Here is a 23,001-nt window from a genome sequence, read left to right on the forward strand (position 1 = left end):
TAAAAATAATTTCCTAGCAAAGTAAAAATAACTTCAAATAATAAAATAAATATGGATTAGTTGCATCATAGCTACTTAGAACAGCAGTATTATTCTATCACCCAAGAAGGCAGAGAAAGACAAGGCACTACTGAGGAGCATTAGTTTAAAACTGCAGTATTATTATGAAGAGTCCCTGGTATTTACCATGAAAACATCAGAAAATCCCCCCCAGCTTGAATGTAAAATCTATTCCATCTTTGACCAAACATTTCAAGGCAATTTCAAACTTTCACACTTGTGTCTCCACATTCACACATGAGAAATGCTGGCAACTCATTATGCTCAAATTGAAATCAATTCCTCTACACAGCTACATGCTCTGTCAATGTGTTGCTCAATGAAATACATCTATTTAGCAGCCCTGCAAGCAAGTCAGTATCTCTTGCTCTGTTACCAAAAAGTTAACCCACAGACCATGGCGTGAGAGGCTTAGCTTCACCCTCTCCAATATAACCATCAGTATGAGTGGCAGGCAATGAATTATTTTTGAATTTGTATTTCAGTGAACATTAGCTTTACCTGCATAATGCACAGGGATTTCTATCTTTGGCCCTATGACGTAGTGACCCTCCTCCAGACTGTGAGCTGTGATTGTTGTCCACTGTCGGCACGAATGAATCAGAAGATAATCGCTCTCCCGAAGACCTTCTATAGTTTCTCCTGTAAAACAGATGTAGGGGTTTTTTTTAAAAATAAAACAAACCACACTTACTGCATGATGAATTAGGAGAACATCACAACAAGCATTTTATTCTTATTGGTGTTTATTTTTTCCAGACTTTTTGATAATTAAAAATGCAATTAAGCAAATTTCAACTCTATCCAGTATTCACTTTTGCAACTTAAGCACCTTACCTTCCAGAAAACAAACATGAAGCAAAACACCTCAGTGCACACATACAATATCACAGAGATGTAATCCAGATTAATGAGTAGTGGTTCTGGGGCTCCTTTTTCAACTTTCTCCATAAATACACTTTTTATATTTCTATTTCGGTCTGCCTATCTCACTTGATACAAATACTCAAGAGGTCCTTTCGTTTTTAAATAAAGAAAAAAAACCCCACCACATTTTCATATTTTAAAAGAGAAGCATCACACTACCATACAGTAGAAACTGGATATCTCACTTTCAGACACAGAGATTTCATCTTTGTCATTCTATCCCTTTACAAGCCACTGCTTAATTAGCCATTCAGATGTCTATAAACTTAATCATATCACTTAAGGAAGAGAAATGAATAAATAAATAAATATTTTAAAAATTTTCACAAACATCTAAGTCCCCTCTCAGACTGAAATTCAATGAGAAGCCTACCCAGACAACATGTTGTTCACCTTTTTAAGGCACTCTCTTGTACTTTTCTACTCTGGTGTCAGTCAAACCTATCCCAAACACAGTCAAGGATCAAACTCTTCTTTCTTCCCTTGCCCTCATAGCTTTGCATTTCTGCAGTGTTCTACAGTTTGCAGTGCATGATCAGGTCTAGAGTGCTTTGCTAGGTTTTCCAGCAACTGCAAGAACCATATTAGACAGACCACCTAAAGTGCCAGCTACACATCTCAAGCGTGATATGATACATGATCAAAATTTCCCAGAGCAGGAAACTGTTCTGTGTATCATCACAGAACTGATCTTACACACCTGCAGTCCCTGCTCAGTACATTTCTGCATTAAGCACACAAAAAAACCCAGCCTTTCTCCAGGTGTCTTCGAAGCAGTCACTTGGACTTTCAGAAACACTCAGTAGACACTAAACACGGTCCAAGAATAACGAAACTTTAAATTTCATTTTCCTTCTCTCCCACCAGCTCTCTGCAGTTACAGCCAAAAATAACACAAATAGTTTAGCCCTGGAATCAAGTTTGGACAAAACCCATCCCCTTCGGTTACTACAACAAACTGAACTTTCTCCACATTGTCCTGATATCCCTAAAATTCAGTGGAAGCATGAGAATTTCCTCATTTTTTCCTGGGGCAGCAGATATTTCCTCTGTTCAATCTCTGCAGAGCTACTTCCACTGAGCTTTTTTTCTGCCTGCAACAGGCACTCTTCCACCGTAGGCAACAGCTTCTACACAGCCCATTCCTGCCTGATTTCATGCTCCCATTCTATCAGAAAGCACCCTCCCACACGATTTTAAACAGAGCAACTGGTGTGTGTGAGAATTGTTAAGATTTTAAATCAGAAGAGAGCATTAGGGCCATCTGGTCTGACAGCCTTTGGCCACAGGATTCTGCTTGTCTCCTCCAGAAACTTGGATCTGGCTAAACAAGAGAGAGACATGGCCAAACCTGCAGAGTCCAATAGATGGACTTCCATGGGCCTGCTGTTCCATGGCCTGTTAAACCTTAAAAACATTCCTGCTTTGCCCATTTGTGTCTTTAACTTATAACCATGGGTAAACTGCTATGATGGGGGTGTAAAGGAGAAAAAAAAGGAAGTCAGAAGGAATACAAAACTCCTTAGTAGCAGTTATTCTTGCTCATATGAAAGCACATTTCTAGACTCCCTTCTTTTCCACAGCACAGAAAGTAGCTTCCAGGTAAACAGGCCATTTCATGAACTGGCTTCCAGGTGTTCCTTGGACCACATCCCTTGGCAGCCCAGACAGGCAGGCTGCTTAACACCAGCTCCTGATCCTGGGAAGCACCACCCCTCCACCCACAGCACATTGGGACAAAGGATCTCATAAATCCCAGGGAAGAATGGCAAAATTACCATGCAGCACCAGGGAACTCCTTTCCTATCCATATCTCGAAAGAAATTCACATATATTTGCTGAAGGAATTACACACCTGCAAAGTTTTAGCAAATTATCAGACTTCAAGCATCTCCTGTTTTCTGCTCACAGGGCAACCTCTAATATATATAAAAATTACCTTCAGCTTGCTGCAAAGTTTTATGATTTTGAGGGAAAGCACAATAATAATAACAACAATAACAATAATAATAATAAATGGTGTTATTTGAAACTCATGTTTCAGTTTTGAAAGTTACACTCATGCTTCCTATAATCCGTGGCAACAAGTAATTATTCTGTCCCACAACAAAATCCAACCAATGGCACCTAAGGGAAGACCTAGCATTTTACTAGTTTCACTGACAGTGGTGAACAAATTTGGAATAAAACACAAAGCATCTTTGGTATACATTTTCTCTGCCTTACAATCTGTAGGTATAATTTCAGACTATTACCTGAAGGAAGGCTGGACTCTACATCCAGAATTGCAGGGAAATAATTACAGTATGGGTCACCCTCGAAGAATCTGAGGAAGATACTCTCAGGAAAATAAAGACACCCATTATGAAAAGGTGCTTCCAGCCATGGCTCACATGCTGTGATCTGTTTAAGTGGTTGCTCCACTAAAACTGGGTGGGACAGGTGAGTGTAAAAAGAGATTAGTAAGGCAGGCCCAAGAGTGACTACATCATTGAGTCTGCAGCTGGAAGTAGCTGTATTTTCTTAAACAGAACCTTGGAAACCACAATTCTCATTACACCAATTATTTGCTGCAACTGATTACATCGGAAATGAATTTCATGCTATGCCACAGGAGACTGGAGGAGACAAGGTGAAGCAGATGTGACAAGGAGTTGACACTCCCCTTGGTTCCTTAACAAAGGGCAAGTCTGCCCTTAGCAAGCCCTGATCTTTCCTAACCATTGGTGAGACAGATTCCTGGGGTTTGCTTTATAGGAAGAGGCTCCTTGTCACCAAGGGATTAAAGGACTCAAAAACACCTGTCTGATCATGGTATCCAATCTATGCAAGGAAACCGTGACTGAGGACAACAAAGCAACTCACTTCTTTCTTCCCTTTTCTTCTACTCTGTCTCCCCCACAAGACTTGCTCACTGATTTCAAAGTGCTTTCTTCCTGGAGGGGAGGACTTTCCAGGCTGGAGACCCATCTGACCCTTGCTACAAGACTCCTGTCCCAGCCCAGGCTCAGTTATCCCTTTACACTTCTCTCAGCCAGCCATACCTTGCAAAACAGCCACACACACTCCCTCTGATTTCCCCCCACCCCAGTGGCACAAGTTGTGCAAGCCTTCCATTAATCACATTTTGGCTGTGTGGGAGAGAACCCAGCAGCCCTCACATTCACCAGCTATGCAACTCAGTTCTCACCTATTCAACACACTCCTGGGCTGCTGCTTACATAAAAATAAGACAACATGAGGAAACACAGAACAGAGGCCACTCATCTTTAGCAATCTTTGTCTCTTATGATCCAGTGTGGATTAGCTGTTCTATCTTTTCACCCTCTCCTCCCTGCCCCACATGCCTGCAATATAATTAAACCACTACAAAGAATCGACAGGCAAATACTTGTGCTGGTCTTTTACTCCCCCAAATAAAAGTTAAGAGAAGCATGAACTACCACATGCAGTTCCCCACCTTTCCCCAAGTTGCCTCCCTCCTTCCAAAATATGAGTCAAGTTTATTCATAATAATGCCTGAGACTAAGACACCCATGATTTGCTAGCAGCTCCTAAACCCTACGTCAAGTGTCAACACCCATCCTTGCCTGAGACTAAAAGCCACACACCCCTAAACTGAAAACTTAGCCAGTATGTTCCAACACAAGCTGATCTCTCACAAGTACTCTGACCACAATCAGTATCTGGGTACTCCACTCAGCACCACCAAAGCAGCACTGCAATAGGTCTTTAGGTGCTCATTGCAAATAAGATTCACTATAATTTTTGAATTGCATGACCCATTTCTGTACAACTCCTAAAACCCTCTAATATTGCCAACACCACACTTGTTGAAGGGTAGTTGCAGGGGAAACACTAACCAGGAAAGGAAAATCATTCACATGTTGATACAGTCATTACAAAAAAAGGTAATTGCTTAATCAAGAATCCCATGCTTATTAAATACTATCTACATTAAATACCAATTCTATTTTAATAATTCTTTCTAGTTCCAAAACTGGATCATCCATATTTGGCAAATCTGTCATTATAAACATTCTAATTTCAACTTAACAGCTAACAACTGTAGCAAGACTGATGAAGGAGCAACAGGATTCCTTCATCTACAAATTCAGAGATGAAATTACGTCTTCACCTCCACTTTTTGAGAACCAGGTGAGAAAACAGAAGTCAACTACATGCAGGGACTGAGTTTATATAAGTCTATGCTGCAGCACAGAAAGTAATTTCTTTTCAAAAGAGACATTTCTTCAAGTGGTTGCCACTGCTTACTTTCTAAAGACACATGAATTTTTATTTAGTTTAGTATTTCACAATTCCAAAATGTCTATGAATTCCCCCAAAGCCTTAGGAGAAGAACTGAAGACCATTTCAGTTTTGAAGGGTCTGAGCACTCCTCTCTCCTCTTTGCTTCCTCCTGGATCACAGAATATCTCAAGTTGGAAGGGACCTGTAAGGATCATCAAGCCCAACTGCTCATTCCTCACAGGACTGGCTAAAACTAAACCATATGGGTAAGTATCATCAAGATACTCCTTGAACTCTGATAGGTTTGGTGCCCTGACCACCTCCATGGAAAGCCTGTTCCAGTGACTGACCACCCTCTCAGAGAAGAGCCTTTCCCTAATGTCCCGTTACAGTCCACAAAAGAAAACTCACAGGTCCCACGTACTCTGCTTGCCAAAAACAACAATGACTATTCAACACCAACCACAAAAGAAAATTCATGAAACAAACGAAAAGAACCAACCAATAAACCAACAGCAAAACTTTTACGGCTCTCCTCCTAATATTGGAAAAACTAACATTCAAGTCACTGCAAAATGTTCAGGCCAATATGAGTCACTTACTCACTCACAGAAACTACACAGCCAAAAATAGGCAGTGATGTACAGGAATATAAATGCTTTATAATGCCACATACTTTGTCATTGTGGCTAAGAGTTTGCATCACTGCCTTAAAGCACAAGCTTTGCGTCTGGAGACATTAAAATAGTAGGTAACCAGGTAATTCAGAGAAAGAGAAGTCATCGCATGCAAGGTTCCAGTAATGCAAGAGATTCCATTTACACACACCAGATGAGCTAGATACCATTTCCTCCTGCCAGGAAGATGTTATGGACACATTCCACTCATCTTACTCATCAAAGAAGACTGCAAAGTGAGCTTAGTGCTGTCCCTTGCACATCAGCTCAAGCACGCTGAACTTGCTCTTTCTGGGATGAATAAGCTTACAGAAAAGGACCAGGAGCTCACAAGAAACTTAAGATGGCTTTTGTGAAATAACTGATGAAAAAGATGCCTGGGAAAACCCCAGGGAAAACTCAGCAAGACTTAGGGCCATGTGTTTTCATTAGGCCTGAACACCATCTGCATGCAAGGTAACAGATGCCGTACAATTAAGTGCATCACCCAGACTGTCTTGGTCAGTTAAGTAGGTGGTGAGTTTAATTATTCCATCTAATGTTCCATAATCACATTACATATCATTACATAGAAAAATCTCAGCAATATTAAAAATCACGACTGGGTGCTCAGCCAGGTACCTACCAAAATACACAAAAGAATAACATCCACCTTATTCCCCCTCGAGTTTGTGCTGACATCTGCTAGGAATGACGTGCCACCTGGAAAAAGAGGTGCCTGGCTGGGCAGGTGAGCACCTGTGCTGTGAAATAATTAGGCAGAACTATCAGCATGTGCCTACTGTTACAAGGGAAGGAGGTCTATCTGGCAACAACTGAAAACTAAGAGAAAGCAAAACCATCAGAAGCCAGAAAAAAGGAAAGAAGTGAGGTTCTTATTCATCATGCTTTCATTGCACTGTAGAGCCCTACTCACACACTGTCTGCTTCACTGGGCAGGCAGCTTGCCTGGATTTTCCCTAGCTGAGGACCAAGCGAGCCATGCATTAAGATAAACCTTAACATTACCCTACCACATCATGAAAACAAAAGGACAGCCCCACACAGCATGAAATGAAGTTATAATCTATCTCTTGTTAAAAAAAGAAAGAAAAAAAAAAGACAGTACTACAGACTTGCATGGCTCTGTGCAGAGAGATGTTTTGGGTCAGAGGGAGGTCACACTGCTAGCACAAATATAAATGCCAGTGCTGCTTTTTCAGGGAAAAAGAAGGAACTTACAAAATCTGTCACTAGCAAACTAATAAAAGCTGTCTTGTTTCTGGAAAGGCAAATTTGTGTTTCTATAGACACAGCTAGTCACATAGCTCCCACACAAGGTAACACCTTAAGATGAATTCAATTTCTTTTCATGTTATTGGGAGATCTACAAAAGGTAAAAGATGAAGCCAAGGCCTCCTCTCAGCACAAAAGCTTTGGGGAGACCCCATCTAAAACCCAGAAGCTCAGGGCTGAGCACTGATGAGACAGCACACCTGAGGAGACCACACACAGGTGAGAAACACTCAGCACCTGTAAGCAGCTGTGAACTGCAGGCATCACACACACTTCAGTCTCCTTGGCAATGAGGGTCTGGGAGCACCACAGGGACCTGCAAGCCTTTCCAGGGTATGTCTGCAGTACCACCAGGTGTTAAAACAAGACTGGTACCACAACATTTTTTTGCTTTTAAAAAAAATAAAATAAGAAAGAAAAGATCAATAATAACTGAAGAGCCATTCTTATCTGAGAGTCTTTGTTTCCTCTCACTGGTGGGCTAATCCTTTACATAATCTTCAAAGAGGTCTCAGCACTTTAATTCTTGTTTAGTCAGTTGTTTGTTTGGGATTCTGATCTCTTAAAATACAACACAACAAAAAACAAGGCATAACACCCACAAAAAAACAGCAGATGGAAACTTCTTGTCCCACACAAACCAAATAAGCAAAAACAAAAATATGTACACCAGGCTGCATCACAAAGAGCATTCACTGTTGATCTGAATTTGTACTCATTTGATTCAGGGACACACAGAAGCACCAGTAGCACTCAAGCAGCACTGCACTGAGTTTGTTGCTTTCAAGTTCTCTGAAAAAACATACACAAAAAAAAGCCTCAGAGTGTCAGCATGGGCAACAAGCTATTGAAAGAGAACTCCAAGCTCCTTGCAAGAGTGCAGGGGGCAGCTTCCATCCCACTTGCACAGCGCTGTCAACACATGATCCTTCACCAGCCCAAGCACTCAGCTCTGTTACTGCCACAACAGCTGCCTCCTCTCCTTCAAAAACATTTCATTGATACTTGGAGCTTTCTTCTTTTATAGTGATGATTTGGGATTTGCGTTTTGGGTGAAGAAACAAAAAGTTTTTGCTAAGTCTGAATATTTAAATTAGGACAAATTATTTCATTATTATTTAGCAGGCTGTGCCGCCTCTCCTTATGAGAACTCCATCTGAACTCTGAGGAAGGGGGGAGGGAGAAAGTCAAACCTTTTGTTTTCTGTACACTGCATCACACTGCACACTATCTGCTGGGTGTTTTATCTATGGAGACGCACCTCAATGAATGTCAAAGACTAATAAATATTAAATTAGGGTGGTTTGCTCGCTTAAGCTTTGGCACTGTCCTCTGTTATGGAGTCAAATCTCCACTGAGCTATTCAGCCTGTCAGTGCTATTTCTTTGGCAAAAGCACTGGTCTGTGATGTAGGTCACCAGAAAATGTTCATTAGGTAGAGAAGAGCATCTGAATTTTTCAGTCTGAAGTAGCAAAGGAAATTTGTAGGGAAAAATTCACATCATTGTAATGGTCTTAAAGGAAGGGGAAGAACATCCCAGAAATATTTTGCTACATGATGAAGCCCACTTGTAGCAACATTAGACCTACAAAAATTGAAATTTTTAATGTCACTGTGACTGAACAGATGCTCAAAAGAGTTACTCTTGCATTAAATGCCCAATGGCAGAGAAGTAGAAAGAGCATGCAATTGGAGAAAACACTACTACTACAGAAGTAAAACCTTCTCTGAAAGCCACTTCATGTTATCAGTCTGACTTTCTGATTTCATACAGACACAAAAAAAGGTTGATTAAAAAATTAAAATCAAGCTGATCAGAGAAACTTCCTTGTTTAAAAGAAAGCATAGCAACCTGCGTGGGAGTATATCATGCAAAGTCTAAATACAGCCTGCCAGTAAGTTAAAAGGGTAAATATTATAATTTCTAGGAGCAAATATTGTAGTTTCTAGGAGTAAGATGAAAAAAAAAACAACCCAACCAAAACAAACCACATTAAAATTTAAACATCTCAGGGCTATATAATGTAGTGTACTAAATTTTTAATTTAAAGTGGGCAGATTCATTAGGCAAGCCTGACAGTGGTCTCAACTGACTTTCTGTGTCTGAGCATAGTGGAAGAGATGAAAACAGAAGGCTCTGTACCCAGCTACACAATCTTTTGATCTTTCAGCACAAAGATCTAGAAAAATATTCCAATTTTATCTAGGACTATTGATAATCAGCCTCACTTTTCAGTTTCCCTTCCTCCTTCTCAAACAAATTCCCAAGTAGTTTTCAATATGTACTTCCATTTAACACTTCCATTCCTGCAGCACGTTCAGTCGTGCTGCTTCCCATTATCTGGATCAATGAGCATTTCTGTCATGATTCAAACTGCAACTTAACACCCTTCTCTCCAAAAAAAAATAAAGCAATACTGACTTGACCTTCCATCAGCAGCACAGAATTCATATCTTCCAGTGGGTGAAAAGTTTCCTTTGACAGCATAAGGATTCATACTTAATTTGATTTTAAGATGACTTACATACTTCCTTTTTTGCCAGAAACAAGAAGTGGGGAAAAGTTGTAGGCATAGAAGTTCAGTTAAAATTAGTCTAAATTCTGTGCTGTCTGTCAGATTAAGACTCAATCTGCCAGTGTTCAGTGTTGCTTTTTACTCACAAAAAGAGTTTAAAAAAAGAGGTTTTAAAAATTATTTTTATTTGAGAGCTAGGCATCAAAGCCAGCTCAGGTTGTGCCTCACAAACTCAACAACAATTTCACATCATCTCTTCATTAATTCACTGCTGAGACAATGTAGGAAATGTCAATGAGATTTGCCCAGCCTCATCCAGTGCTGCCCAAGAGCTGCTCATCTGCAGCAAGGTCAGCAATTGCCACCAGCAATTACACTTGTCCCCACCTTGGATGGTGGAGGGAGGGACACTGAATCTTCCTGCAGCTTCAGGGAGAGCTGGGTAAGATGCATCTTCCCAAGAAACAGTTTGTCCCTGATGAAGCCTCTTGCCACTGCACACCTTGGCTGAAACACAACTGCTGCTGGCTGCACTGCAACAACTTTCAGCTGTCTGAAGAGGGAATGCAGCTTGCTTCACTGCCCCTACCTGCTCAGCAAGGAAGGAGCAAGGACAGCATCACCCCCCGAGTGCCTTCTCTTACCACCTGGGGTACTTTGTGCACTGATGTAATCCTTCAGCCTCACAGTACTGTGATCAGACTTTGCTCTGGGCAACCATTAAATATTTCACAATCAAGAGAAAGGAGATAAGGCTTTATTTCTGCAATTTCCAATCCCTCTGCAAAAGCCTGATAAAATCAAATTGCTTCAATCCAACTGATGCTGAACTTAAGCTATCACCCACTAATACCTAACAAGAGAGCAGAGACTCCCAACCACCTATTCTTTTTATGCCTGCCAGCAAGAAGACAGATTTATTTCTCTAGGATTAGAATTTTGCTATTGGAATGACTGGATATACCAGTACTGTTGCAACAAATCAGCATAAACCATAATCTCATTACAAAGCTATGGGACAGATTAATCCACTGAAAAATCCAGTTTGTTCCAAGGCAAGCTTTTCCCTAGCTGCAAATATACAGAGACAGCATCTCAGTGAGCCTTCATAAAAACCTCTTTGACCTACTGCAGGGAAGAGAAGGACAAATATTTTAAATAAGCAGTAACTGGAATTTTGGTGCCACTGCCACTGATGGTAAACTCTCTGCTGACTTCAGCAATCTCACAGTTTGAACCTTGGCATCTTGCTTTCTTTGTGTTCATAAGAAAACTAGTGAGGAAAAAAAAAGAAAGAGTAGTAACAACACAGATTTCATTGAGCTTTGTTTGTGTTTATTTCAAGCCTTCAGAACTAACATCCCAGAATGACAAACCTTACTTTTTATGAATTCAAGCCAAACAAGCCAAAACACATCTTTCAACACAGACTGCTCTTCACTCCCACACAGGGGGAAAAAACCACTCAGTACAACAACATCTTAACATTCACATTCCAAAACAGAGTAACTTGCTATTGCTACCATAATTACTCTTCTTATTAATATTGAGCATCATCAGATGTAACTGCAGATTTGCTGTATCCTCATGACAGATTTAATTCTATGATTGATCAAACAAAACAGTCAAACACCATGGTTACTTAAAACAGCCTAGAAAATATCAGCAATTCTTTAAACTATTCTGATTCTCTGCAACATGTTGAATGTCTGCCAACTATTAGTGGCAACTATTTGTCATGGTAAAAAAAGGAAGGAAAAAAATCATACAACCACTCAATTCCTTAAAAAAATTAGATTCTTACAGAAGAGAGCTCTCTGGTTTTGAAATCACCTAAGACCACAAATCTGAAGTGCTAAGAAAAAAAGCAAGGAATGACAAGTTTAACTGCATTTAAAATGGTCGCAGGTTAGAAATATTGAGGATAAAGATAAATAACTTTTCATTGCATGCAATAGAGGTTCTAGCCTAGTTTATTATTACTATACGGAGTGAAAGGAATTGTATTGATCTCATATGTTGTTAATTTTCCATTTTGAATTCTCATGGCCGAAGTCAAAGGGGTAAAAAAGTTAAAATATTTATCTGCCCTTTGCAATGAAGGCACCAGGCCTGGAAATGAAGAATGCAAAGAGCAGCTTTTAAAAGCAGTCTGACAGCACTACCTGACGAAAGGAAAAACACAGCAGTAACGAGATCTCTGAGTAGTTTGCTGCCATACAAATAAGCTCCTTTAAATACTCCATTCAGAGAACTGAGGTTCTCTTTCACTAGAGGCAGGCGTTCCTCATTTTAGGAGAGCTCCTTCTCAGATGTGTCTATAAATACTGTGAGGTCCACTGCAGGACACACTTCCAAGCGCCTGTTTAGCATCAGGTGCCCAGCTGGACAAGCTTAATACTTAAGGGGTGGGAGGTCAGCGTTTAGCATTGCACTTAACACACTGTCACTGACTTCCTATTTATGTCCAAGCGCAGATACTGAGTGGCTGCTTCAGCTCATGAAGCCAGAGGCAGCTGCACACCTTTGGCTGCTGCACAGGTCTGGGGCAGTGAGGGCAGGGAAGGCTGGGGAAAGCTCCCCAGGGTTGGGATGCCAATGAAGAAAATGTTAACCCTACCAACCTCATGGATTTAAGAGCTAGAATTTGATTCCAGATTACCCTGGCAGACAGAGAAACAGTCTGTTCATTCAGACTTATCCTGGGCACAGCATGAGAGCTGGGGAGCTCTCATTGACAGTTATTTATAATTAGATGATATTTTAAAATAGCATCCAAGTAAACATGCTCTATCCTCTCATTATCTATCCCAAGTCCTAAAGGGACACTATGGCACTTTGTGTTGCACAGCAGCGATCCCTGCTTGAACTTAGGGCATCTTGGACAAGTTCCCAATTAAAAATAAGTACCCCAAATGCAGGAGCTGCTCAAGCATAGTTTTCTTTGGCTTTCAGAGATCTCATCATTACAATTTAATTTGTCTCTCATCTTCCTTTCAGCCCGGGTTTAAGGATGAAATAAAAACAGCTGGAAGTGAACAAAAGTTCAGCTCTGCTCTGAAGTGGGGCTGCCACCTGGCTGCTTGCCCAGTGGCCTGGCCCACCTCCCTGTGCCCTCTCAGTCCGAGCAGGCACTAATGGCCTCTGCACACACAGCCCCTGATTGTTGGAGCTGCCATTGCCTCTGCTTTTTAGCTACATCCACCCCACCCCTTCTGGTCAACCTGCAAAAATTCAAGTATCACTAATAGGCAGGTAATGTTCCTTCAAACATGGGCTGACTGCATACAGGGACAGAAGTATGGATGTTCAATTCTAATTGGGCACTTCTTTGGTCTGCTTACATCCTGGAACAGTATCTGGGTAATACAGGAATGCTAACAGGAGGAACACATTTTAAGCAGCCCTACACCTTCTCTGATCAAGAACAGTCTTAATCCTGAATGCAGTTTATTTCCATTGTTTCAGAGAAATCTATACTTCAGCTGTAAAGTAAAAGAAGAATGGATTTTGCTTTTAATAAAACATAAGGGACATGTGAATAACAGCTCTTAACAGCTCTTTGATAATATTTCTATCACCTTAAGAAGGCACACACAAAAATAAAACCCAAAAAACAACTCACCTTCCTGTGGAAAGGAAAGCTTTTACTTTTGGTAAGCAGCATGCAAACACAGTGTGAATAAAAAAGCCCATCATGCCTCACTCTCCCCTTGAGGGCACATTTATCTTTGCCCACAGGCAATTTGGTCGTAAGATATTTTGTTATATATTGACAGGAAACCAAATGATATTTGACATTGCAACCCATAAGACATGCAACAGAAAACTCTCCTCCTCCAGTCTGCCCTACATTTGGCTGCAGTGCTGTCACAGTTTGCTGCTGCTCTGCAGCCACATCCTGGGTCCAGGGACTGCAGCAACACATGTGTGTTACTACATTTTGTATTTTGAGCCCTCTCACCTCTCTGAGTCACACATGTGAAGATGCTTTTTATATTTTCCTGCTACAAATTTTCTGCTTTACATTCAGAGATTAAGACAGGAAATAAAAAGTCTGACCATAATGAAATTATGTTAGTGTACCTTGGGTAAAATCTCAGATTTAACTCTATGTGTGTGCCTGTGGCCCCTTCGAAGAGGAAACAGGGCAGTTTGTCCTTGGAATACATAGAAGCCTAAACAAAAAGAAGTAGGAATATAATAAAGTGCTTTGGAAGCCAGTCTTGCAGCGAGGATACACACCTAAGATTCTCCTTTTGGCTCAACACATCGTACCACAAATTGACAAGGATTACTGTTCTTCTTACAAATACACAGCATGCCCACTCTCATTCTCTAGGTCAAGCCAGCAATCAGTGCGGGCTAAGAAAAGGAAGCACTACATGCAAAGCCTATCAGTTCACATTTGAGTCCTGCCAGCAAAACTCCCTTCACCGAAGTGAAAGAAAACATCATGTCAGCAGCACAGTGCAGGACTCCACAGGGGGAGATGCCACTGATAGCAGCCTGATAGCAGCCACCCCTCTGCAGCAGGGAAGGAATTGCAGCTCCTTCTAACAGCAATGAGCTGCAACTCCAGCTTCTGCTCCCAGTGATCAGAAACACTGAAGTCTCTAGAAATGCCTAAAATTACTTTGCTTGCTTGCTTTTCCATGTCTGGTAGCACACAGGCAGCTATCCCTCCTGGAACACACACAGAAAAGCACGACACTGCTTCTGGTCCAACAAAGAGCCTGACTTCCTCCACACTGAGGGAAAGAGAAGAGGGCAGAGCAAAAAGATGAGGACATGGAGGGATGGAGAAGCAGAGTTTGCACAGGTGCTGGAAGAAGACAGCACAACACATGAACAGGGTAAAAGGAAAGACTATCCTATGTGAAGAGAAGAAAGGATATGAGAAGCAGCTCCTTTTGCTGCTCCATCCTGCCACTACTGGGAGTTTTACCTGACAGTGACCTTGCAGATAACCTTGCAACACCTCCTGGAAGCCCACAAATGCAGGACAGGGCATGGAACAAACGACACAGATTGGAACCAAGGGCTCCTTGAACCCACCAGGCTCTAAAGGGACATGCTGAAAACAGGAAAGCTGGACAAGAAGAGATCTGTGCACAAATGCCATTTTCCTCCCCCTTCTTGAAGAAAAAATTTCCTTCATTTTCCCACTCCAGTCTTCCCTCCATCTCCAAAATGGTGAGGTGCCAGGAAGCAACAAGACTAGCTTTCAGCGGGGCAAATAAGCAAAACTGCCAGTTGGAACCACAACAACAGAAAAGATGCAAACTGAAAAACAAACACAGGAGAGGGGGTATCCAAGCATTTGTGGACTACTTGGAAATAGCTCCTGGAAGTTAGTAGCTTGACTATTTAGACTGCATAGCTTTTACAAACCCAGCTGCAAGGCAAACATGCTCTGTTTCAGTCTGGCTGCCCAGCCCAGGCAGGGCTGAGCAGCAGCCCTGGCAGTGCAACAGCGAGTGGGGGCAGCTCTGAAATGATGGCTGATGCTGCACACAGGGACCTTCCTCCCCTCGTGCCCTTGGCTCAGCCTTGGGCACACACACAGCCTGTCCCTTCAGGACAGAGTGAAAGCTTATGCACTCTGTTCAGGGTGGTTAATCTCTGGACTCTGTGCACCTAGCCCACATCTTCCTTGCAGAGCAGAACAGTGTCCCCACACAGCCTCTCGTCCAGCACATTGCCTTTGGAGGGTGCACATCCCCACACTGTATCCCAGCCAGCAGCTGCTGATCCCCTAAACAGTGGCTGCAGTCTCCCAGCGTGTCCCTGGAAATCTGTCATCCATGGAGCCACATCCTTACCCATGTCAGGTAGATGTTTTGCCATGAGGGCACCAAGACAGAGAGCAAAGCAGTACATGGCACAAAATGGCCCATCAAAAGGGGTTTCTACTTCTTTACTCAGCTCCTCTTCCCATTCCCCCAGCTCTGACTGTAAGGAGAAATGCCCCAACTTCCTTGCCACCACCACAATGTTTTCCCTGCTCATTTCACAAACAGAATTGCAGCATGTTGTGTTTTATATAACATTTGAGTCACTAGGGTTTAGCCCTGCTATGAAGCAACTCCAGTATCAGCTTCATCAGGTTGAGCTCTTGGGCATCTTCCAGCCTCTGAGACCATGTTTAGATCTTTATTCTTGGTTCTCTTAGAAGCCCAGGGACATTCTCACAGACCAAGGAAATCCACACGCATCCAAGTTCTCTGTGATTACAAGATTACAACATCCTGAAAGAAAAACCCCAAAACCAAAAAGGACACTTTTCAAGTAATTTTGCATTTCTTGAATGTTTGCACTTCCAGGAAGCTCCGAGTGACCTTACCCACAGCAACAAGATTTGCTGCTTTTCCTGGGAAAACCAGCATTCATTCCTCTGCTGAGGATGCAGATGCTGCAACCCCTGGCACAGGGCTCCCCACACCCCCAAACACACAGCTCTGGCAGATATTTCTCAGCATTTCCCATCTTCATCGTGGCTTGATCCACTCAGGGTGTACCTTGCAGTCTCAGGAGCATCTCCCTCCACAGAACAGGCAGCCTGAAGGACTGAAGGATGAGAAGGCTGGACTCCACAGCCTCCCCAGCCCCAGGAAGACCCTTCTCCACCCACCAGCATGCAGCACCAAGCCTGGCAGGGCAATACATCACACAGCAGCAGTACAGGCGATATTGAGACACAGCAGCTACTCTTGCTGGTGCAAAGCCTCAGCCAAGCAGGCAGGTGCCCTGACAAAGCTGTGATTTATTAGTTTTATGCCGACTTGCACGCCACCTCAGAGACTGCAGTGCAGATGTGGCTCTAATCCTCAGCAAAGACACTCTTCAATCTGCTTATACACCTCAATTTTGCATTTCTGTGCTAAGCCCTTTAGATGAGCAGTCGTGGCTTACAGGTGGAGGCACAGTGAAGTTTGCTCCACAAGTTTTTCATACTGCAAACGGTATGAAAATCGCAGACCACAAATGCTACGTAAAACTCTTTCCAAAGAGAAGGACCATTAAAAGCAAAAAAATTCAGACTTGAAATATTGGCTCACTGAGTTTTATGAAGGTTGGTTTTGAGTCATATGCAATCCACATTAAGATGATGAATATTTTCCTATAGGGGAGAGACTTAAGCTGCCCTAATCCAACCAACTTGTTACTCCTAATGCCAAAAGGAAATACAGCAACACCCATGCCCTTTGCTTCTGACAAACCACCACTGGAATGACTGGAATACACTGCAACTCTTCCCACAACTTCCATCAAATCCTGTTGCACCAGACCATGCTGTCCAATATCCTCCAGCATTTCATCTTGGCATAGCTGCCTTTGCTGGAGCACTACAGGGAGTGCCAGTTCACGTAATCACCGAAGCCAGGAACACCTAGTTCCAGAACAGCACTTACAGACAAAGCACAAAACAACGAAGCCCTTCTTTCTATGCTAGACTTATACCATTCCTTGCAACAGCAGCATATGATTCATCACACCACATTTGTTTTAAGCTTAGGGGTTTGACTAACTGTTTGAGGCACCTTAATACCTTAGATTTTATGTGTACCTTGTGCTTTATTTGAAAGCTATGTGTAATTTAAATGGGGAGAGTGGGGGGATGGTGGAGGAGAACTTCAAATTTCAGCACTTGAATTCCAATTAAGAAAAGACTAATGGTATTTCACCTTCCAATACCTGAACTACATAATTATCCAGGAAGTGTTTATCCAGTTAGGTACACCAAGGCTTCACCTCACAAAGTCAAAACTTTAGAAACTGTAACAAAGAGCTAGTAGGTTTCACACCTTGAATAACAGAGAAGAATATGAACATTTATTAAGCACACAAGAAGTAAGAGCAATGTAACTATTTCCCATCCTAGCAGCTCTAACACCCTACCAGGGTTCAAATGTCTGGTTAAGAACATACAATACACACTATTAAAATGGATGCTGAACTCTTTATCTCACCCTCTCCCAGGGTACTCCTAGGAGCAGGTTTTGCCAAGCTACTGGCTTCCGTCTCCAGAAAGGCATGATAATCTTCACAGACACCATTCAGTAGCTGCAGGTTTTAAATGAATTAAAAGCTTTTTCACTAAAATGTTTCTGGAACACATCTCTGCCAGCAGGAGAAAAGGAAAAAACAATCCAACCAAAACAAAAACCCAGGAGCAGTGGTTAGTGGCAACCTGTCAATTGTTTTTTTCATTCAATTGTCTTGATGGAAAAAGCAGACCACACAGTGAAGGTAGAAAGAAGAGCAAGCTAGCAGGAGATGCTACTGGAATTACTCTTCAACGGCAGAACACACAGTCAGAGTTTCAAAGCTGTTCAGCACCTCAGGAAGAAATCAAGCCATATGGACACAATGGATCTTGAGGATATTTGCTGCCAAATCAAACACTTGTCTTGTCTGCCCCATACATAAGAACTATCACCTGCCACACCTCAGTGGACAAGGCAGCCACACCTACAGTTGGCAATCAGATCATGGCCATTACCCAGGGTCTGAGCATATCTGAAACTTCTTTCTGGTCCATTCAAAAGCTTTGCCCTACTCCCACATGATGCCTTTTAAAGATTTCTTCAATAGCAGACTACTGAGACATGCTGCACTAGCTTAGCAAAAGAAGGAGGTCATTCAAGACAATTAAAGCACGGATAGCAGCATTCAGACCTTTAAAGAATAAGTCTCTTTGTAGTTTCAAAGTATTGTTCAGCTGCACAGATAACCCACATTTGTGGAGTGATGCAATGCAAAATTTTCATTATGTACATGGCCATGCTGTTCTATTGAGTATGATCTTCTTTGATAAGATGTGAGGGTGCTCAGTTTCCAGAACTGGAATCATCTCTGCAGTAATGTGCTGAACAGAACAATGGTCCCCTGAACATGACTGGGGCAGACAGTTGTCACCATGAGAAAGTTTTGCAATGGAAGAGAAAAAGAGAACCTGAAATACAATTAAATAAAATCCCTTCGTCCCCAGGAGCAACAGCAGTACGAACTCACTACTCACCCACTACTGATATGCACAGGAGTTCACTTAAGGGTAAGAAAGAAGAAAATCACCTTTTAAATGTTACCCATTTAACAGATTTTTCCTTTCTTTATAGCCACCAATTCTTCCATTTCATCTTACAGCACATTTACAATGCGTAAGGAAGAATTTCCTTCACTGCCTTGGTGGCTCACTGAGATCCGTCATCTCCTCCATAGGAAAGTTCAGCATGTTTTCCCTGCCATGCACAGTAGGGAATCACTTCTCTGTCAGTTGAGGTCAAGTGCCACTGTATTTGATCCCAACAGAACCACCACATTTTTTTTTCCTAAATATTACTTAGGAAAAAAAATAAAAATAATCACAGGACCACATGGCTTCTTAATCCTATAAACCTTAATCTTTGTACACAAACTGAGAATTTTTGTGAACTCTTCCAGTTCAAATTCAGTATATGGGTAAAAAATACCTACAAGGAAAGGCTGATCTTTACTTGTGAAAACATATCAAGACTGTCTGGGAAAAAGGGAGTTCCACTAAGAAAAAGAATGACAGGCTCTTTTGAGTCTGAAGGGAGCAGTAAGCTTACAAAAAAAAGCTTGGCCTAAAGCTCAGCTCTATGCAAAGCAATGTTTTCTTGATCTTAACCTTGATAGCATTTCTCTTTTACCCTCCAAAATTATCCTTAGAAAAATAATTACCAGATATCTAAAGCCCTGAGATCACCAGGCACAACATCATTTATGCACTAGCAACAAGACACAGTCCCAGCTTCGCCATCAGCTTTTTCTCCTGATGGTCTGAGGAGAGCCAAGCCCAGGCTCACGTGCAGGCCCGGTTCTCACAGGCCAGCCACGCTCACCTTTTGCCCCGCTGCAAAAACCACACTGTGATAAGATCTCTTTCTGCTGCGGGTTCCCAGAGCAAAATCTTTCCCCCACTGCACCCACCCACAGGTCTCTCACTAGGGTGGCATTCAGCTGTGACAATGCAAATTGGGACTAGGGGGCACCAAGGGGGGAGGACAGGAAAAACACAGCACAAAGCTCGTTCCTCTCTTGCTCTTCAAGTCTTGCTTCTTTTCATCTGAAAGAGCCCACTCAGTGAATTCCACAGCGTGAGATCAAGTCCATGCATTTTCTCTGGTAGGGGGTTCAGCACTTTTTTAGCAGCTTTGTATTTGAGTTACCATCTAGAAATATTTAAGTTGTTATGGAGGTTGGGAAAAAAAACCATACAAAACCCATTTGCTCCCTTCAAGAGTGACAAGTTTGGGTTTCTTTCAGTCTATTTGTTCAATTAATATAACAATATTCACCAAGAAAACAATAAAACATTGAAACAAAAAAATTGATTTATGACTTAACAGCATCCAAAAGCATAACATGAAACACAACCAGTCTTAAAATTCAAAATAAAAAACCTGAAAAGTTTTTCAGGTTTTCAAACTCTGAAGAAAAAAACCCCCAGAAGTTGACATATTTATCATTTCTAGATGGATAAGGGAGGCATGAATGCCTAACTACTTCCAACTATATCTTGATGTAACAAAAGACTACCTCCTCCCATACCATCAAGAAAAACCCTCCCTTCTCAGCAGAGGACCAAATTTAGTGCACATAAATATTTCATAACTTCATCCTGTCAAGAAATCAAACTGAATTACTTAGGGCAATTTTCCAGGAGCTGCACATCCAAGCTCGAAGAATAAAACTGAACTGATCATACTCATTCTTCCGCTTCATACTGAAAGGCCAGAAGGTGAAGCAACAGTGCAAAACTGGACATCTTGTGTGGTGTCATCTAAGAACATCATCCACCAAGTGCTAAACTCCATGAAGAAATGTAGAAACAACACAGTAAGACTGACATCTTCTGAAGAGAATACAGCTCCAGCTTTACCATCCTCTCCTACAGCCTGGTTTGCAAGAAGGAAAAAATTCTGGCTTTCACAAAACCTCGTGAAAAATGAAACAACAGCCAAGAAACAACTTGCTGCTACAGACAGAGACCAACCACAGAATCAAAAGGTGACTGAAGACAGACATCTACAGGTGGCTTGATTTCCAACAGCATGAATTACACGCAGCTACCACTGACCTGGAGAGGAATTCAGCACCTGAAGAAGACATGAGAGCATTTCTGTGCAAACAAACCCTGACCCAAAGATAAGAGCCACACCCTGATAAAACTGGCACACGACACTACTTTGCTAACAGAGGTAGCCTTAAACTTCCGAAGCACTGGATGACACACTTTTGGATTGTCCTCTGCATTTATTTTCTTCAGCGTTGCATCAAAAAATTTTCTGACTGAACTGCACTTGTTAACCTTGCAAGACAAGAACTGGGATGCAGAACAACCACCCTGCCAAAGCCCGTGCTCCAGTCAATTCCACAAGCATTGCACACTCCCAACTTTCCTCCTTTAGAAGGCTATGCACTGATTCATGGCTGCTTTCTCTTATTGCAAGACAAGCTTCTCTGGAAAAGGGAAAAGCATTCTCTTCCTATCCCCAAGACCATGGCGTCTGCGTGCTTTATAAAATATTGATTTGTCTGCTGTCTGTAGTGCCCCAAGTTAAAAGTACATCCATTTGAGTAGGTAAAACAAGACCCATGAGCTGCTGAACCGGGCAGACCTAAATGAGCTCCAACCAGAAGCCCTTCACACAGAGCCCCACCTGAGCCTGCCTCCTGGCAGGGCTTAGTGCAGGGCTGAACCACTGCAGCAGGACACCCATACCAACAGCTGTCTCCTGTCTGGCCATCTCAGGCCATGGGCAGAAGAGTTCGTGTCTGTTTACAGCCACTTGCCTGTGCACATGCCCTTCAATGTGGCACATGGGACAAAGAAGCCTTCGCACAAATGCCACAACATCTTTGCCTCCCCAACAACTATGGGGTATTCCCATCAACAGCTCCAACACAAGGACTCCCCCTCGAGAAAAACCCCAACAGCTGCCTGCTTCAAAACCCATAAACTTTCTCTACCCACAAAGCTTTCTCAGGTACCTTCCAACCAAGAAAGACAAGACGAATGGGGAGATTTGGAGATGCAACACACAGAGAGGGAAATTAATAAGTCATCAATATATATACATCCTGTTAGAGCCTGAATCAGTGCCAGGAGCCTCAAGTAAATCAACAGCCTTAAGTGCAGTGACTGGAGGCCATCTTAGCTGTTCCTAACAACAGGAGGTATTACCACGAGGAACTCCTTAACATGCCAGCTTTGCCATTCTCACAGGAAAACATACATTTGACAGTATGATGAACAGCCAGATGCAGTTAAAAAAGCAAAAAAACCCTTTTCTTTAACCTGCTCCTGAGTGCCAGCTCTGAAGAAGTACTACGAGTGAAAGGAAAAATACTGCATAATCCAGGGGCAAAGTCAAAAATCATCACTGCAGTATGGAAATTGCAGCTAAGTAATAAAACAGTCTTGGTCTTGACCTGTACACTGGGAAGTAACAGAGGATAATGCCTGTGCTCATTTTTAACTTTCCAAATCAATACAAAACTTGATAAATCAATAACTGTTCTATTATATCATAAAAGTACACGGTGACTTCATATGCTAATGAATTAAAAAGCCTAGATTTTTTTTCCAGTTACTGAGTTACCTTCAGCATTCCTTTAGAGAGCTGGACAGTTTTCATGGAGCTACCATGCAAATGCACATACACATTATTACAAAGTAGCTGTCTGAGCCTTTATAAAAAAATTCCCATATTTCCCTGGTTCTCTGCACCGACACATTACTTTTCAAGGCATGGATCTAGGAACGGTAAAACGGTGCTGTCATAGCTGCTCTGTCAGACCTGATTCATATTTCCTGGAGTAAACAAAAAGCTGCACACTTGGAAATGGCAGTTGAGACCCAAGTGAACTGTAATAAAAAGTTATCTGGAGACTAAAAAGGCTTCATACGTTACTCCTTTTTTTTTTTTTTTACAGGTCCGTGGCCTTCTTAGGGTATTGTAACACAAGGGATTTAGCCCACTTCGCTATTTTGTATGCCTTCTTATTTGGCCTTGTTGTAGCATCACTTCATCAAAACACCAGTGCTGAAAGTGCCCTTCCACGCTGAATTGGGAGGGCGAGGACCTCTCTCAGCGGGGCAGGCAGCTGACAGCACACCGGCTGCACCGAGGTGCCCTCCGCACCCGCGGAGGGGGCACAGCACCCAGATATGTGTGTTGGTGCACAGCAAAGCGCGGACCCCGCGGCGAGCGGGAGCCTCGCACCGAGCCCCGGCAGCAGCAGATCCAGATCCAGAGCGCTC

General features: G+C 42.3%; 1 protein-coding gene across 2 annotated transcripts in view; it reads right to left on the reverse strand.

Moving 5' to 3' along the window:
* GAREM1 (GRB2 associated regulator of MAPK1 subtype 1) overlaps positions 1–23,001 on the reverse strand; it is a 102,329-nt gene that overhangs the window by 78,646 nt on the left and 682 nt on the right. Inside the window, exon 2 of one of the 2 annotated variants that reach the window (XM_074550267.1) lies at positions 562–702. In XM_074550267.1, coding sequence (XP_074406368.1) covers positions 562–702 — 141 coding nt within the window. Of the gene's footprint in view, positions 1–561; positions 703–23,001 lie in introns of those variants that run through there. The other variant, XM_074550276.1, reaches the window with a different exon arrangement.

Source organism: Zonotrichia albicollis, chromosome 1 (genome assembly GCF_047830755.1).
Source record: "Zonotrichia albicollis isolate bZonAlb1 chromosome 1, bZonAlb1.hap1, whole genome shotgun sequence".
Classification (NCBI taxonomy): domain Eukaryota; kingdom Metazoa; phylum Chordata; class Aves; order Passeriformes; family Passerellidae; genus Zonotrichia; species Zonotrichia albicollis.